The sequence below is a fragment of the Babylonia areolata genome, chromosome 25 (genome assembly GCF_041734735.1).
Source record: "Babylonia areolata isolate BAREFJ2019XMU chromosome 25, ASM4173473v1, whole genome shotgun sequence".
Lineage (NCBI taxonomy): Eukaryota > Metazoa > Mollusca > Gastropoda > Neogastropoda > Buccinidae > Babylonia > Babylonia areolata.
The window spans coordinates 36,269,251-36,284,253 of record NC_134900.1 but is presented as its reverse complement, the minus strand read 5'-3'; the positions used below and the strand labels follow the sequence as shown (position 1 = coordinate 36,284,253).

At 42.6% G+C, this 15,003-nt stretch overlaps 2 protein-coding genes across 3 annotated transcripts in view; both read left to right on the top strand.

Annotated features, from left to right (window-relative positions):
• LOC143299482 (complex I assembly factor ACAD9, mitochondrial-like) overlaps positions 1-4,179 on the top strand; it is a 38,546-nt gene extending 34,367 nt beyond the window's left edge. Inside the window, exons 18-19 of one of the 2 annotated variants that reach the window (XR_013057539.1) lie at positions 1,474-3,555; positions 3,656-3,683. Coding sequence is in view for 1 of the 2 variants with exons in the window: in XM_076612716.1 (XP_076468831.1) it covers positions 1,474-1,574 (101 nt within the window). In the remaining variant the exon portion in view is untranslated. Of the gene's footprint in view, positions 1-1,473 lie in introns of both variants that reach the window. The other variant, XM_076612716.1, reaches the window with a different exon arrangement.
• A 3,237-nt stretch (positions 4,180-7,416) lies between these two features.
• On the top strand, positions 7,417-14,583 carry LOC143299530 (S-adenosylmethionine-dependent methyltransferase Rv2258c-like). Its single transcript, XM_076612800.1, has 5 exons — positions 7,417-7,587; positions 9,894-10,056; positions 10,903-11,123; positions 12,644-12,754; positions 13,754-14,583. The coding sequence occupies exons 1-5, from the start codon at positions 7,581-7,583 to the stop codon at positions 14,317-14,319; spliced, it is 1,068 nt and encodes a 355-aa protein (XP_076468915.1). The 5' UTR covers positions 7,417-7,580; the 3' UTR covers positions 14,320-14,583.
• Positions 14,584-15,003: the final 420 nt, after the last annotated feature.

Sequence of the window (15,003 nt, the reverse complement as noted above, 5' to 3'; positions counted from 1 at the left end):
ATGGTAAGGAGAGTGTGTCATGAACTGTGTTTTGTGGGTTTTGTGAATTTGTCCTTGTGTTTTTTTGTTGTTGTTGTGTTGTTGTTTTTTGTTTTGTTTTTTGTTTTTTTTTGTTTTTTTTAATGTGACAGTTTTGTGTTGACACGGTTGAGCATTTGTATGGTTTGACAGTCCTGATATGACCCTCCACGGTCAGTTGGACTATAAGCAACAAGAAGAATCTGTACATCTCCTTTTTTTTTTATATATATTCTCAGATTGTACTATTCCTTGTATGTATATAGCTGTTAGTTTAGAAATGAATTATTTCCTTCTTTTTTTCACACTGTAAAGATTTGTTGTTATTATTTGTAAATCTGTTTCCCCTTATATGTTTATTGTGTGATGCATATGCTGACATGTACATGCTAGTATGTCATGCACAAGTGATTGCTTACAAGCACATACACTTTAATAAATTATCAACTCACATAAATACAATAGACACATTGAAGCATTTGCACAGATGTGCATGATTAGATGTGTCAGAGCTTGCACACATTTGTGTGTCTGGGCATACACATGCAATGTGCTTGCATACATGTGGTTGTCGCATATTGGCGATAACTGAGCTTGTTAAGAGCAACAGCAGAGGGATATTTTGCTTATTCTTCAAACATGATTTGATTGTGGTGGTTTCAAATTTCAATTTTTTTTTTTTTTTTTTACATTTATTTGCTTATTTATCATCATTGTTGTCTTCTTTTTTTTCTTTTTTTCTTTTTTTTATCTATTTATTTTTTTTATCTATTTATTTCTTTTCTATTTTTTTCTTTTTTTCTCTTTTTTTTCTTTCTTTTTATAATTATATTATTATTAGTTAGTTAGTTAGTTTGTTAGTTTATTTTATTTTATTTTATTTTTTTTCAAGGCCTGACAAAGCGCGTTGGGTTACGCTGCTGGTCAGGCATCTGCTTGGCAGGTGTGGTGTGGCGTATATGGATTTGTCTGAACGCAGTGACGCCTCCTTGAGCTACTGATGCTGACACTGATCAAATTGTTATGGAGACTGGATGCAAAAACTTTTTTTCCTATCTTTACTCAGCACTAAGGAGCAAACTGCCCATCACAGGGATTCCTCAGCTTAGTTTAAAAAGTCTTCCCAAAACTCACCTCTTCTGTTCCGCCTGCCATCTTATTGACTGATGTGCTTCTTGAACTTCTGCTGGTCTTGTGTGTTCTCGTTTGCATGTTTGTGTGTGAATACACATGTTCATGTACTGTGTACTTGATGAATGCGTATGTGCAACTTTTTAATGTAAACGCCACGAGCTCCATGCTTGAGTGGTGTGTCAATCTGCATTAATAGTAGCAGTAATAGTAGTGGCATTAGTAGTAAGAAGTAGTAGTATTCTCAATATTTTTATAAGTGTTATGGTTATGATTGTTATTAAAATGTTATGAATCATCATTTCTGTCGGTGGTCCCACACAGGAAGCACAGGCAACATGAACGAGAACTACCGTCAGATTGCCGACACCATCTTCAAGAATGGAGGCTTTGCTGCAGAACATGCTCTTGCCCACAACTGGTGATCCTCAGCACACACAGCTGAGACGGAATAGGAGGGGGTGGAAATGATGTGACTTGTATTGTGGCCCATGGACACCTACATCATGTGTGTGTCTGTGTGTTAGTGTGTGTGTGTGTGTGCATGCTTACAGCAACCATTCTCAGGATGTAATGGGCTGTTTGTATGTAAGATCAGAACTGTATGTATGGTATGGTTCTGCATTGATGGTACACATAGAGATTTTAAACTTAGTAGGTCTGTCCCACAGAAAAAAGCGTTTTTGACACTGAGAACTTGTAGAACTGTATTTTTCCAACAGGTAAAAATTATGTATGAACATGTACATTTTCATTCATTTTCAGCTCTCTTCCTCAGGAATGTTCAATTTTCAGCTCTCTTCTTCAGGAATGTTCAAGTAGCCATGGGTACATGGTATTGAGAAAACAAAAGCATTTCTTGACATTCATCGAATCTCGCTGTCTCTGTTTTTCCGTCTGTCTTGGACTTCATTCGCTGTTCTGTCTTTACGCTCTGTCACGTACTCTTCCTCCTGTCGCCTTTCTCTCTCTAAGTCCCCTCTCTCGTTGGCAAACCCTTATCCTCTCATATTTCAGCCCCTGAACACCACCGTAGATGAAAAAGGAAGTGATATTTCTTTTGTCCATGACCACTGTGTGAAAAAAATGAACGAATTGCTGCCTTTTGACAGGGGGTCTGTCTCACATTCACTTTGGCAGAACATTGTTTCTTGTGCTGCGTGATACTGGATGAAAAAAAAATTTTAAAAAATAAAAAACATTTTTGTTTTGTTTGTTTGTGTTGCATTTGCTGTCCTGTTTTCTTAATGACCTCAGGATTCTGTTTCTCTTTCTTTTTCTTTTTTTTTTCCTTTTTCTTTTTTCAATGAACATGAACAATGATGATGATGATATTGCTGCTGTCTGTTTTGGTTCTGGACTCCCTCTGCGCTTTCCATTTCATTGCTTTCTGTTGTCAGTCATCCCCTCAGCTTTCTGTTTTGATACATTCTGTTGTCAGTCATCCCCACAGCTTTCTGTTTTGATACATTCTGTTGTCAGTCATCCCCTCAGCTTTCTGTTTTGATACATTCTGTTGTCAGTCATCCCCACAGCTTTCTGTTTTGATACATTCTGTTGTCAGTCATCCCCTCAGCTTTCTGTTTTGATACATTCTGTTGTCAGTCATCCTCTCAACTTTCTGTTTTGATACATTCTGTTGTCAGTCATCCCCTCAGCTTTCTGTTTTGATACATTCTGTTGTCAGTCATCCCCTCAGCTTTCTGTTTTGATACATTCTGTTGTCAGTCATCCTCTCAGCTTTCTGTTTTGATTTTTTCTGTTGAAAATAACCCTTTTAGCTTTCAGTTTTGATACACGCTGTTGTAAGTCAGACATTTAAAGCAGGGAATCCTTCAGTATTGCCAGGAAGTTGCAGCCACTCTCAAAGACACATCCATGAAGTTGGTAACATTTGACTGGAAAGCCGTAACTTTTCCATGTTGGCCCACAACAGTGGGATGAAGTATTTCAGGCTGATAAACCCCACAGTGAGATTTAACCCTTTCACCACCAGTCAGTTTAGAGTGCAAATTAACCTTGTGTAAGAACCCCAGAAAAGAGGGTGTCTAAGAATAGCTGGGGATTTCCCCTGTGATGTGTAGAAAAAAAATGGCCTATCCTACCACTGAAAATTAAGAGCATTAGGTTAATGCACAAAAGGCCCATCATCTGGTTGCATTTCAGTGACATGGGTGCTTTACCTAGCTGGTGTCGAAATGCGACATTGGTGGTGAAAGGGTTAAACCACTGGCACTGAAGCTATGACATCCCAATTTTCAACACGAACCACTTTGCCATGGTGGGTGGGTTAAAATCTGTTTATTGTTGTTTCAAGAGAGGTGTCTGCTGATCAACTCAAGGTATGATTGTTGAAACATATATACAATGAATGTTATCTTTGACATTGGTGATTTGGGAGTTGATGTGTGTGTGTGTGTGTCCTTTCTGTTAACACTTCACCATGTGATGTTGAAACATATTTTCAGTGAATGTTATCTTTGACATTGGTGGTTTGGGAGTTGAGTAAACAGAAAGGATATATATATATATATATATATATATATGTGTGTGTGTGTGTGTGTGTCCTTTCTGCTAACACTTCACCATGTGAAGAGCCAGAGAGGATCAGTGATTCACGCTTTTCATCGTTAGGGAGTTTGGTAACCTGTTCATACTTTTATCATGTTTTTACTCCGCTGAGAGTAATGTTCCATTGATGTGGATCATGTCTTACTCCTCTGTCATGCTTTTTGGGGATAGATTCTTCAATATAAGTACTGTCAGTGAGAGTATAATTTGTTTTCAGAGGTGGGGAATTGTTTGTAATGACATGATTCTTAAGACGTGTTTGTTGTATGTTCATATCTGTTTATTACCCGGTAACTTACATCTGTCTGAATATCTGACTTTCGTCTGCACACTTATATATTTAATTGTTTATTTATTGGTAGGGATACGAAATATAAATGTTGTCTAATTTGTTTTCCTCTTTTGATTATTAATTAATTTGATTAAACATTTGAAGTCAATAAAGAAGTCATTTCATCATTGTCAGATTTCTTTGTTTTCTCTTTGAGTGTGTTCAACACTTTCTGCTTATTATCATTGATGATTGTGTGTGTGTTTTTCTGTGCTCTCAGGTGTGTGTGTGTGTGCATGTGCGCGCGTGTGTGTGTGTGTTTACATTTTCATCACCACTCTAGACATACATAACCCATTGCTTAAAGATTTCCTTAATGAATGAATTTATTATAACTGTTAGATTACATAGATTGGAAAAAAAAAATATATATAGTAACACCCCAGTCTGTGCATCAGAAGAATTAACTCTCTCCATACGAACGGCGAAAGAGACGACGTTAACAGCGTTTCACCCCAATTACCACCATCAAAATATTGCAAGCGGAAGGCTCTTATACTGAAGAGGTGAGTGTTGACAAAGAATACCACAATTCTGACGATGGAAGCTAAAGGTTGCGTCATTGAGACACCCACTGGACATCCGAGGGGTCTGTGTTGAGGAGAAGAGAGGACTGGCCGTACTGAGTGAGTTAACCCATGACTGCACCATTGCATGAGGAGGGTTCAACCCACAGAAAGATTTTTTCTCACAAGCCATGTGTTATTTGTCTGAGATGGGGATCAAACCTGCTCCCTCCCAATGACGATGATGATATGGATACTTATATAACGCCTTTCGTCAGTCAGAGACCAAGCTCTATATCCTTTACAAACATGGAGTCGTTTGCACAACAGGCTACCTACCTGGGTGCAGTCAACGGACAGCTGCTATCGGGTGCTCATCATTCGTTTCCTTTGTCATTCAATAAGGTTTCAGTAATGCACACATATACAGAAATGTAGTATTTTACGTGTATGACCATTTTTGACTCACTTGTGTAAACAAAGTGAGTATGTTTTAACCCGGTGTTCGGTTGTCTGTGTGTCCGTGTGTCTATGGTAAACTTTAACATTGACATTTTCTCTGCAAATACTTTGTCAGTTGACACCAAATTTGGCATAAAAATAGGAAAAATTCAGTTCTTTCCAGTCATCTTGTTTAAAACAATATTGCACCTCTGGGATGGGCACAAAAAAAAAAGAAGCCTAATTATATGCAAACTGCATTTACTGTTATATTTATATTTTTTGTATTCTCTAAACTTAGCACTTTGACCTCTTATTCTGACACAACAACAAGAGGAGTCATTATTATCATTTTTTTGTTCAAACAGGAACTTCTTTCGCTAAGCATGAAATTTTTGTTTATTTTGCAAACGTTTTGGTGCAAATACTAAAAAAAAGGGAAATTACTCTGTAATTAATGCTAGGGGACTTAATTTATCACAAGTGAGTCTTGAAGGACTTGCCTCTCTTTTTTTTGTTTTTTTGTTTGTTTTTTTGGTTTTTTTGTAAGCTTCTTCTTCTTCTTCTTCTTCGTTCGCGGGCTACAACTCCCACGTTCACTCGCATATACACGAGTGGGCTTTTACGTGTATGACCGTTTTTACCCCGCCATGTAGGCAACCATACTCCGCTTTCGGGGGTGTGCATGCTGGGTATGTCCTTGTTTCCATAACCCACCGAACACTGACATGGATTACAGGATCTTTAACGTGCGTATTTGATCTTCTGCTTGCGTATACACACGAAGGGGGTTTAGGCACTAGCAAGTCTGCACATATGTTGACCTGGGAGATCGTAAAAATCTCCACCCTTTACCCACCAGGCGCCGTCACCGTGATTCGAACCCCGGACCCTCAGATTGAAAGTCCAACGTTTTAACCACTCGGCTATTGCGCCCGTCTAGTAAGCAAAGTAAGAGACTGGAACCACCTGGAAGAAAACATTGTAAGAGCACCAACTCCTGAGATCTTAAAAAAAAAAAAAAAAAAAAAATTAACATCCAAACAGTGAACCTGCTAAGCTGCGCACACCCCCCACCCGTCGCGATAATGCCACAATCTTGGTGACAGCGATGTACTTAACAGATACAGTTGGTAACGAGAGATGAACGACAGAAAATATTCCCCGCCGTCATCACCTGTGTGCCACCTCCTGCCCCAACTCCGTCACCACCACCCGCATTCCACCTCGCACTGATTTTTTATAGGCCAGGCTATTTATGCAGAAATACATTCTTCTATGGACTTGGCAGCCAACACCACACACAACACCAGTGCGCGTACTACTGATGCACTCTCATGTAAACACACACACACGCACACACACGCACACACACACACACGCACACACACACACACTTTTTCAAGCGTGTGTGAATCAGTCAGACGCGCTTTGAAACTGGAACTGAAGACAAACACAGAAGAAAAAAAAGATATGACAATAATATCATAAAACTATGGTATCCAATAATAATATTAACGACTGAAACCGACAATGTCAGAAACACGAACAAGGCAAATGAATGAACTGATGTGAAGTTCAACGACCTTCACCCAAAACCCCGACAAAGTTCACGCGCGCGGCGCACGCTGTGTGTCATTTGTGTGCAGTCCCATGAACGAGAGGTGACTGGGTGTGACCCGGTATAGTATCCCAGATTGTCCCCCACCTGGAAACGTCGCCGGGGGACAAATTGACCGCTGGAAATGTCCCCCGGGGACTTTCTCACCGTTCATAACGTCCCCTGTGGACATTTTTAGCGGCCAAAATGTCCCCTTTCTTGGATTTAGCCTTGTTCTGAAATGTTCCCCTTACCCTGAAAATGTCCTCCCCATCTATCCCGGCCGTAACGCCCCCCTTGCCAAACTATTCACCATATATATATATTTAACAGCTTCCACTGTTCTTGATGTGATGGTTGGTATACTTCAGAGATAGAGGACCATGTTTTGACTGCTGACACGACCTACACCAATATACGGTTACACACATTTGCACACAGGCGCGCACACACACACACACACACACACACACACACACACACATGCGCCTGCACACACGCACACGACCTATACCAATATAGGTACAGACTCATACATATGGGTGCACACACACACGCGCGCACGCTGATGTAACAAATGTTCTGTTGGAGAAAAGCTGGGGGCGTGAAGATGGAGGGGGAGTCAGTATAGGAGGGGGGGGGGAGGGGGCATTTTCGGCAGAGGGGACATTTCAAAACGAGGCTAAAACGCAAAAGGGGGGACATTTTGGCCCCTGAAAATGTCCGCATGGGACATTATGAACGGTGAGAAAGTCCCCGGAGGACATTTCCAGCGGTCAATTTGTCCCCCGGGATGTTTCCTGGGTGGGGGACAGTCTGGGATGCTACACCGGTATATTTTTCGTCCCACCCGTTCGTTAACGTGTTAATCTGACTGTGTTATGAAGTATTTGCACATTCTGCATTTTGACAACATTGAAAAGTAGGCGATCTGCCGGGTATTTAGGCCTGTCTTCAGACGGCGAAGTATTGCTGTGCAAACATGGAAGGTCAGTAAAGCAGGCTAAGGCCGTGGTTATACTGAACCGTGCAACACACGCCGCACGTTTTACGGCGCAAATTAAGCGGCGCATGTGGTTATGCTGAACCGTACCACACACGCCGCAGGTTTTGCTTGCGCTGATGCAATACCCGCGGAAACAGGCACATACATATGAGAAAATGGCGCTAACGAGAAAGAAGAAGCTGCTTTTGTGGTGGTGGTGGAGAAAAAAACAATTGGGCAGAAGAAATCGTCGATTTGCCGTTCATCCCATCAACAAAGTGCGACACCTTCATGGCGCATATCATCATCTTATGCCCCAGCTATGGAGTGATGAAGAGAAATTCGTGGCGTATTTTAGAATGAAACCAGTGGTTCTTGTCGTCTTTGTTATAGATAAAAGTTCGAATCCTCACTGCAGCGATCAACCTCTCGTCGTCCATGTTGGAAAGGAAGTGTCGTTATTTAACCAAAAAATCAAGCACGAGTTTAGTCCCTTTTCACCCGTGCGGCCGCGTGCGCTCGGTTTGCACGACCGTGCAAAACGCGGCGTAAAATTTACGGGTCCAAGACGGCTCAGCATAACCACATTCACCCGTCCCCAGTAAGCCCAGAGAAGGATTTTCCTGAAACCGAACGCGCAATTTGCGCCGCAAAACGTGCGGCGCGTTTGGCACGGTTCAGTATAACCACGGCCTAACTGGATGTGTGCAGTTTTATGCGAATTTAGGTTGGGTGGTGTGCGTGCTGGCTTAACTCTTCGAAGTTAGAGAGAGTGAGAACAATATCTTAACTTGTTAGCGACACGTAAAATAGATATCTGAAGCTTTCCATGATGATGACAATTATTATTATTACACACTCTCGCGGCTCATATTGGCACACTGAGACTAAATGAACGCGATACTGCAGACGATTTTTCAGTTCGGACCAAGCACGATGGTAGCACGTTAGTTTTAACGACTGAATTTGTATCAACATTGAGTCCAGTAATCCTCAAAATAGAGTCAAAACTGAACGATTGAGAATAGTTTACAACATCAGCTTATCAGTGATACCATCGTTTCATTTATGCGCACGAAAATTATCGTGAAACAGATCCCTGATTTCAGGATAGGCCTACCAAAATACGACAGTTCACCAATAAAATTATTGTGCAAGTTTGCTGTCACGTGTCAGTCCCACAGATACCTGCATGGGATCTCAGTCATGCTCCGTGTGTCTGTATGTCTGTGTCTGCGTGTTTTATTTATTTGTTTTTCTCTGTGTACCTTTTCTTTATCTCTGTGCCGCAAGCCGGGATTGGAAAAGCGCAGAGCCGAACTGTCTACAGGCAATGTTTACCTTTGACTATTTCAAGGAGGAAAATGGTCATGCAGCCGACACTGGTGTTCTATTCACGATAATTTACAACTCTGACCTCGTTTACGAGAGTTCGGTTTGTCGTACGTCAGCGAACTACCCGAGGCCGTTAAAGAGACGTTTGCTGATTTAAGAAAAAATAGACTGAGCTTTCACTGATGCCCAGAAGCCTTTCGGACAGATCATGCTCAGAATTCTTCAGGGGCGCGCCATGCTTGGGTGTCTGTATAGACGGTTCATGCTCACTGAGAAGCTTTTTGGTGACCTATTATGCTCAGGAGCGTTTAGCCACTACCATGCCCAGAAACCTTTAAGGACAGACTGTGCTCAGAAGCCTTTGGGGACGTGTCATGCTCAAGGCGCGTGGACGGTTAGAGACGGGTCATGCTCAGGAACAGATCGTACTCAGAAGCGTTTTGGACGGTTCATGCTGACCGAGAAATTGTAGCGAGACTGAGGTCTTACCCAGAAGCCTCGAGGGACAGTTTATGTTTATTAAAAATAATAAAAAAGAGAGAAAAAAAACAAACACACTTTAGGGTCAGATTGTGCTCAGAAACTTTTCCGTACGGACCAAACTTTGAGGGGTGGGTGTTGCTCAGAAGCCCATGGAGACTGTTCTTTCTCATAAGGGTTTAGGGGCGGGTCATATCATGCTTGGAATCCTTTACGGTTGAGACATCATTGGCAGACAACGACAAATACGCATGCAGTACTCGTTCTTATCAAAACCACGCTGGACAGAACTTTCTGGGGTTTTGGTGTGTTTGTTTGTTTGTTTTTCTTTAATCTACTCATTTTTCTTCACCCAGTGGGGAAAGTGATGGGAAGCACTAAGCTTGTAGCATTTGCTTGGAATCATGTTTGAGTTTTTTGAACGAAATTTGATTGAATTAGCGATATCAGATTTTGTGTCAGCTGAACAAAATAGAATTTTCTTCCCGCTGACAGACTCCGCAAGTTACGAACGTCTGGCCAACGACGTGTACGTCTACGGCAGCGTGTCTCTGGCCATGGCCATGGCTACAGAGACCAAGATGGTGGACTGTCTGTGTACTGCTCAGAGTCCTTTGACTTCTGCGGACATGGCCGGTCAGCTCAAACTGAAAGAACGGTCAGTGCCCGCGTTTATTGTTGACAAAAGCACACCTTTCTATTTTTTTTTCTTTTACTTGTTCATGTTTGTGTGGGGTTTTTTTCTTCCTGTTCAACATCATCATCTTCTTGTTCATTATCCTCTTCCTCTACTTGTAGTCTTGGTCAATTCTCTTTACCCTCATCATGGACATTCTCTTCTTCACGACTTGTATTCTGTCGGTCAGTGAGATTAGATTAAGTGCGTGCAAATTTTTCTGTCGCATTAGGAAGTATCCCACATTTGTAATGTACTTATTTTCTTCCAAAGCAAACTATTTTCTATCACCTTCACATTCTTAAAAGATGGGAGACTGAAGGTGACTCTTTTTTCATCACTTCTTTCACAAGTGTATGCAAGTTTGCTGTTTCAGGTGTACAGGGCATCCGTGATTGATTCTGAATTCATGTAATAACCAGTATCCAATTCAAGACGTATGCTCCAGATCCAATAGCCAGACAAGAACAGTCACATCGACCTGTGCCAAAAGAAACAACTACCAGTTGAAATTAGAAGATGATGGGGATGTATCGGGCACACGCAACGAAAAATATCGTCAAGCATCACCACACAGACCCTGACCAGGGAAGACAGAGACCAGTCGACAAACAACTGGCGAAGAGACCTTCAAGCAGACACCAAGATGGGCCTTACCTGGAGCCAGGTAAAAGCAAAGGTACAGGATAGGGGACTATGGCGGTCTCTTTTTGACGGCCAAGAGATCCCAGGAGGGCTGAAACGCCAAATGAGTAATACTGAAGACAAAGGTTCTTCAAATGAAGGTGAGTTCTGCATCAGTTGACTGATCAACCTTGACTGTGACAGGTACGTAGGTGAGATTCTGAACTCCCTGACGGCCATTGGCTTGGTACAGCTGGAGGCGGGTACAGGGGGGAAGGAGGGGAAAGAGGCCAGGTTCTGGGTGCCACCTTCTTGTCGAAAGGCCCTGAAGAAAGCAGCGGTCGACTTTGTGATGGTTTCTTCCAGCGCCAAGCAGTACGCTGATGTCCGCAAGTGCATTGACCAGGATGGACCCAGCTATGTTGGTCAGTAAGGGATAGAGCGAGTGTGTGCGCCTTTGCAGTCTGTCCGTCGCATTAAAAAGACTTCTTTTGCTTCTGCGTTTTGTTATAGTAAAATTAGATAAACGAAACTGGTTTGTATGAACATTTGTTGATATTATATAATGTTATTGCACTGGCAAAAATAAATAAACTCCAAATATTTAAACACGATTTTTTTTTTTATGAGATTTTGTTATAGATCGAATGTCCTGGAGGGAGGAGGTGAGTGTTGGGGGAGACGGTGGGGGAGGGGGGGATCTGAAGAGAGAAGGGGACATCCTAGAAATGGGCATACTATCTTGAGACAATACAATACAGTTTTCTTTCCTTTTTCTTCACACGGTGCCTGTCGATAAAGAACTGTGATACCCTTGATTTCATTATTTCTTATTCTTCAAATAATATCTGAATAAGATCAGATGAGCTGGTATTTTCTTACATCTTTTCCTTTTCCTCATATGGTGCCACTGAATCAGAGAGCAACGAACGAATGATGGGTTTTTTTTTTCGGTTATTCCTTCAAATGCTGAATCTAAATTAGCATTGAATTAGAGAGGTTCTGTAACCTGGCATTTTCTGTGTTTGTTGGCTATTTTCTTTCTTTCTTTCTTTATAGTTCAGATGATGTCTACTGAACCGCACGGCTATGGTGAGGTTCTGCAACCTGGCATTTTCTGTGTTTGTTGGTTATTTTCTTTCTTTCTTTATAGTTCAGATGATGTCTACTGAACCGCATGGCTATGGTGATAATCTGACAAAGCTTTTTCGTGGAGTCGCCATAGCCGAGTCGGTCAGGTATTGGACTTATGATCCTTCTTCTTCTTCTGCGTTCACTCGTATGCACACGAGTGGGCTTTTTTACGTATATGACCGTTTTTACCCCGCCATGTAGGCAGCCATACTCCGTTTTCGGGGGGGGGGGGGGGGGGTGCATGCTGGGTATGTTCTTGTTTCCATAACCCACCGAACGCTGACATGGATTACAGGATCTTTAACGTGCGTATTTGATCTTCTGCTTGCATATACACACGAAGGGGGTTCAGGCACTAGCAGGTCTGCACATATGTTGACCTGGGAGATCGTAAAAATCTCCACCCTTTACCCACCAGGCGCCGTCACCGTGATTCGTTATGGTCCATTGATCACCGGTGAGCAGAGTTCGAGGTCCCGTTTCGGGCTGATTTTAAGTCCTTCAGAAAGACACTTTGCTCCGATTTTCCTCACTCCATGTAGGTGTGCATGGCTACCTGACTTCGGCTGGGGAAGGTGACAGTGGCGGAAGGAGAAGATTCGTCCCGCTTTCCAGTGCCGAGCCCTTAATTAACACATTTTATATAAATTCACCGCCCCTACAGCTGCAGAAGACTATGGGGGACCTTCAACATTTACTGACCTTATACTATCGCTATCAGTCTTTTTTTTTCCAGATGTTCAGATGGAAGCTATAAATCAGAGGGCTATGATGGCAAGCTAGCATAGTTCTATTACTCTTCTGTTTTCAGAAAGTCGGTTTGACTCAGAGAGCTCAGATGACCTGGATGAATGGGGCATCGCGTATCTGGACTGTATCACAGAAGGGATTCTGGAGACCCCTGGACTGAAGGAACGCTTGGGTAAAGGAGTCTTCTTGCATAAGTATGATGAGATGTGAGATTGTACAGTCTGTCATCTTCTTACCGTTTGTGTCTTCGTTAACATTTCTGTCTGTTTTTCTCTCTGTGGTTTTATCTGTCACTCCCTTTCTCTGTGTCTGTCTCTGTCTGTCCCTCTTTTTTCCCTCTCCCTGCCTTTCACATTCTCTCAGTCCGTTTACACACACAGACACACAGACACACACACACACATGCATATGTATATGCATATATGTACATATATAGAGAGAAATAAAGAGAGAGAGTATCTTTCGAGTCATATTCTTTTAGTGTTATCCTTGAAGTCCTATTCCTTTAGTGTTGCTTGGGCTGAAGACATATTCCTTTGGTGTTACCCCTCAAGTCATATTCCTTTGATGCTACTTTTGAAGTCATATGATGTTTGTGTTACCTTTCAGTTAATGAAAAAAAAAAATTTGAAAGCTGTTTTGAATCCTCGTTCCTTTTGAATGAAAGCAGACAAAAGACGTTTAAATACCTCCAATAAGATATATTCATTTGTAGCGTAAAACACAATAACAAAGCACGAAAATCACAACCATTCATTTTGTTTACGTAAAAGACATAAGCACACACACACACACACACACACACACACACACACACACACACACACACACACACACACACACACACACACACACACACACACACATACTAATAATAATAATAATAATAATAATAATAACTGATAATAATGGATACTTATATAGCACACTATCCAGAAATCTGCTTTAGGTGCTTTACAAAAACGCTTTGTTAACATAAAACATTACATCTATGTTACATACACACACCAAAATATGACTACACACACACACACACACACACACACACACACACACACACACACACACTGCGTACATACATTTTAACAATACATGTGTATCTAGCAGCTACCCTAACACATACGCACACATAGGTAGGCACTTATGTTCCATCTTTCACTCACTCTGGCAGAGAAGGGCATCAAAGCTGTGGAAGTGGGATGCGGCACAGGTCGCCTGTTCCTGCACTTCGCAGCGCTCTTCCCCAACTCCCACTTCACGCTCACAGAACTGGACCCGAAGCCCTTGGAAGAGGCCCGCCGGCGAGCCGAGGAGGAGGGCTTGACCAACGTGACCTTCCAGACGCTGGACGTCATGCTGGTGCCCGACGAGCTGAAGGAGAGCGCCGATTGGCTGCTGACCTGCAACGTCATCTACAACCTCTCCGGCCCTCTGGAGGCTTTGCGAGGGATCCGCAAGGCGCTGAAGCGTGGAGGGCAGTACTCCTTGGTGGACATGTTCCTGTCCAGCTTCCTGGCGGACAACGTCAACGACAAGGCCGCCGCGGCGCTGTACGGGATGGGGGCGTTCAACTGCATCCCCAGCAGCGAGCAGCAGTCGGGCTCCGCGGAGGCTCTGGACTGGGGCGCGGAGAAGGCCATGGAGCTGGTGGAGGCTGCGGGGATGAAGGTGCTGGGGCTGACCAGGTCAAAGGCCATGAATACTACGGCAGTCTGCATGTGTCAAAAGCCTAATTAGACGTCCTGTATAGGACGACCTATTTTTGTTTTGGTATGGTGGTGTTAGTCAAAAAGTGTAGAAATCCATCGTAAGCCCTATTTCTACCACAGGTGTTAAAAATGTCTGAAATGTAGCCTATAGGAAGCGTATTTTAGATTCTAAGTCAGTCAAGCTGTGAATCAAAAGTTTCTTAAACATTCGGACCAAATCCTGATTCATTGACAATGGCAATTTTCCGCTAAGTTAACAAGGAATTAGTTAAAGATAGAGCATGAAAAGAAATTCGAACTTTGCTCATAAAACAAAGTGTTAGGGTTATACGCACATCAAGGGTCTGTTCAGTGTTTTGGTAAAAAGAACTTGTGACTTGTCACTCTCATTACAGCGCGCAAACTGAACTCTTACATGTAGGCTGCATGTCAAAACCGAAGCGCAAACCGGCCATGGGTATACTTTTGCACATGTGCGCACGCACGTGACACTCTGTGTGTGTGTGTGTGTGTGTGTGTGTGTGTGTGTGTGTGTGTGTGTGTGTTGTGATTCAGTGGTGGGTTTGTGTGTGTGTGTGGTGTGTCAGTGTGTGTGTCACGGTGTGTGTGTCAGTGTAGTGTATGCCGGTGGTGTGTGTGTGTGTCAGTGTGTGTGTGTGTGTGTGTGTGCATTTGCATGCTCAGTTGCCGTGTCAGTGTGTCAGTTTGTTCA